This window comes from Cyprinodon variegatus, unplaced genomic scaffold (assembly GCF_000732505.1).
Source record: "Cyprinodon variegatus isolate N-32 unplaced genomic scaffold, C_variegatus-1.0 Scaffold2379, whole genome shotgun sequence".
Taxonomy (NCBI): Eukaryota; Metazoa; Chordata; class Actinopteri; order Cyprinodontiformes; family Cyprinodontidae; genus Cyprinodon; species Cyprinodon variegatus.
In genome coordinates, this window is record NW_015152832.1 from 15,634 (window position 1) to 17,114 (window position 1,481).

The 1,481-nt window shown below is 40.6% G+C and overlaps 1 protein-coding gene across 1 annotated transcript in view; it reads right to left on the reverse strand.

Moving 5' to 3' along the window:
* LOC107080825 (macrophage mannose receptor 1-like) overlaps positions 1 to 1,481 on the reverse strand; it is a gene marked incomplete at its 3' end in the record, with an annotated part of 19,181 nt that overhangs the window by 15,093 nt on the left and 2,607 nt on the right. The window contains exon 4 of the mRNA XM_015369029.1: positions 11 to 349. Coding sequence (XP_015224515.1) covers positions 11 to 349 — 339 coding nt within the window. The remainder of the gene's footprint in view (positions 1 to 10; positions 350 to 1,481) is intronic.

The following is a 1,481-nucleotide window of genomic DNA, read 5'->3' on the forward strand; positions in this document are numbered from 1 at the left end:
TGGTTCCTACCGCTGTAACAAATGAAGGACTTCCTTTCCCCACAGTTCCAGTCCTCCCATTGGCCAGATCTCCCAAAGTTAGCCGCTGCACATTCCTCCTTCCCGTGGCTATTTGGTTCATTGTTTTCTTTGTTCCAATTCCTAAACGTTGAGTTGTTGGCATCCGCCCACTTCCAGGTGTCTCTGTACAGGCCGATCCAGACTCTGTCTTTTGGAATGGTGTTGTTAACCTTCCGGTTCTCATCCAGGTTCCTGATGCTGGCCAGGTCTGTGTGATGCTTTCTGCAGTAGCTCAGAGCCTCCGTCCAGTTCATGTAGGTTTTGATGTGAACAAAGGAAACATTTGATCCTGAAAAACATTTGATTGAATTCAAGTAAAAACAAGAAGTTATTATCATGGCTGCTGACATGCAAACAGCTTGCTCTGCAACTATGAATAACCAAATAATTTCACTTAGTCCTTAATGGTTTCAAACTGGAAATAAATACATGGATAGATAATTACAAGCTCAAATAAAGGAGTTTTATTTTAAGGATTCGTTTTTTTCATTATTTAATAAATGATTTCATGTTCCTCTTCTGAAGCAACTCATGATATAAACTGTTACACATCCATCAAGGTCAAAGAGGCGGGGCCAGGGCTGCTCCAATTGAAACCTAGACATCTGATTGGCTGCTCCTCGCTGAGCTAGTAGTCCAGTTTTCCTCATATTGGTAGAATTCAGATACATGGAATTAAATATCTGCATTAAATATCTAATATATTTATCTTAAATGGGTGTCTGTTAGCTTCCCATGGCTGGAATAGTAAACCTGTGAACTGCCATTTACTAGACGTAGCTGTTGGTAGCCCATCTTTAAAGATGCGTGAAAATAACCCAGAATAGTCCGGTACTGTGCAATGAACTCTCTCTAACTCTGTTCTTCCAGCTGTGCTTGTGAAAAAATGTGTCTTTGCGTGGCTTAGCTCAGAGTCTGTGCTTTACGCTTCACTCTGATGCTTCCCTCTCAGTAGAATGGCTCTTCTTGCTCTTGCTACTTAATAAACTATATGTGGCTGATCATCCGTTGCCAAGCCTAAAAAATCCTTTTATCATACTATCAGGATGAATAATAGATAAAAGGATGAACATGTTTAATATGCAGGAAAACAGACGAGGTTTCATGCTGGAGTCAGTTATAAGGATTAGATCTTATACGTCCTGGTTATCCTGCTGTGATTTGTGTTTTTTCCCTTGGATGTTAGTAAGGTTAAATATTAAAGTGTGCCTTTCTTTCTTTCTGAATAGGGGTGATCAGTTAGAGGCTTTGTTCCATACTTTATGCTGAGATGTAGGGAAAGGAAGGAGGTTTGAAAAGGAGTTTCCTCCCTAGGTTAGATAAGGGGGAAACATACCGTATTTTCGCAACTATAAGGTGCATATAAACGTCTTTTTTTTTCCTCAAAATGTGCGGTGCGCCCTATAGTGCGGTGCGCCCTA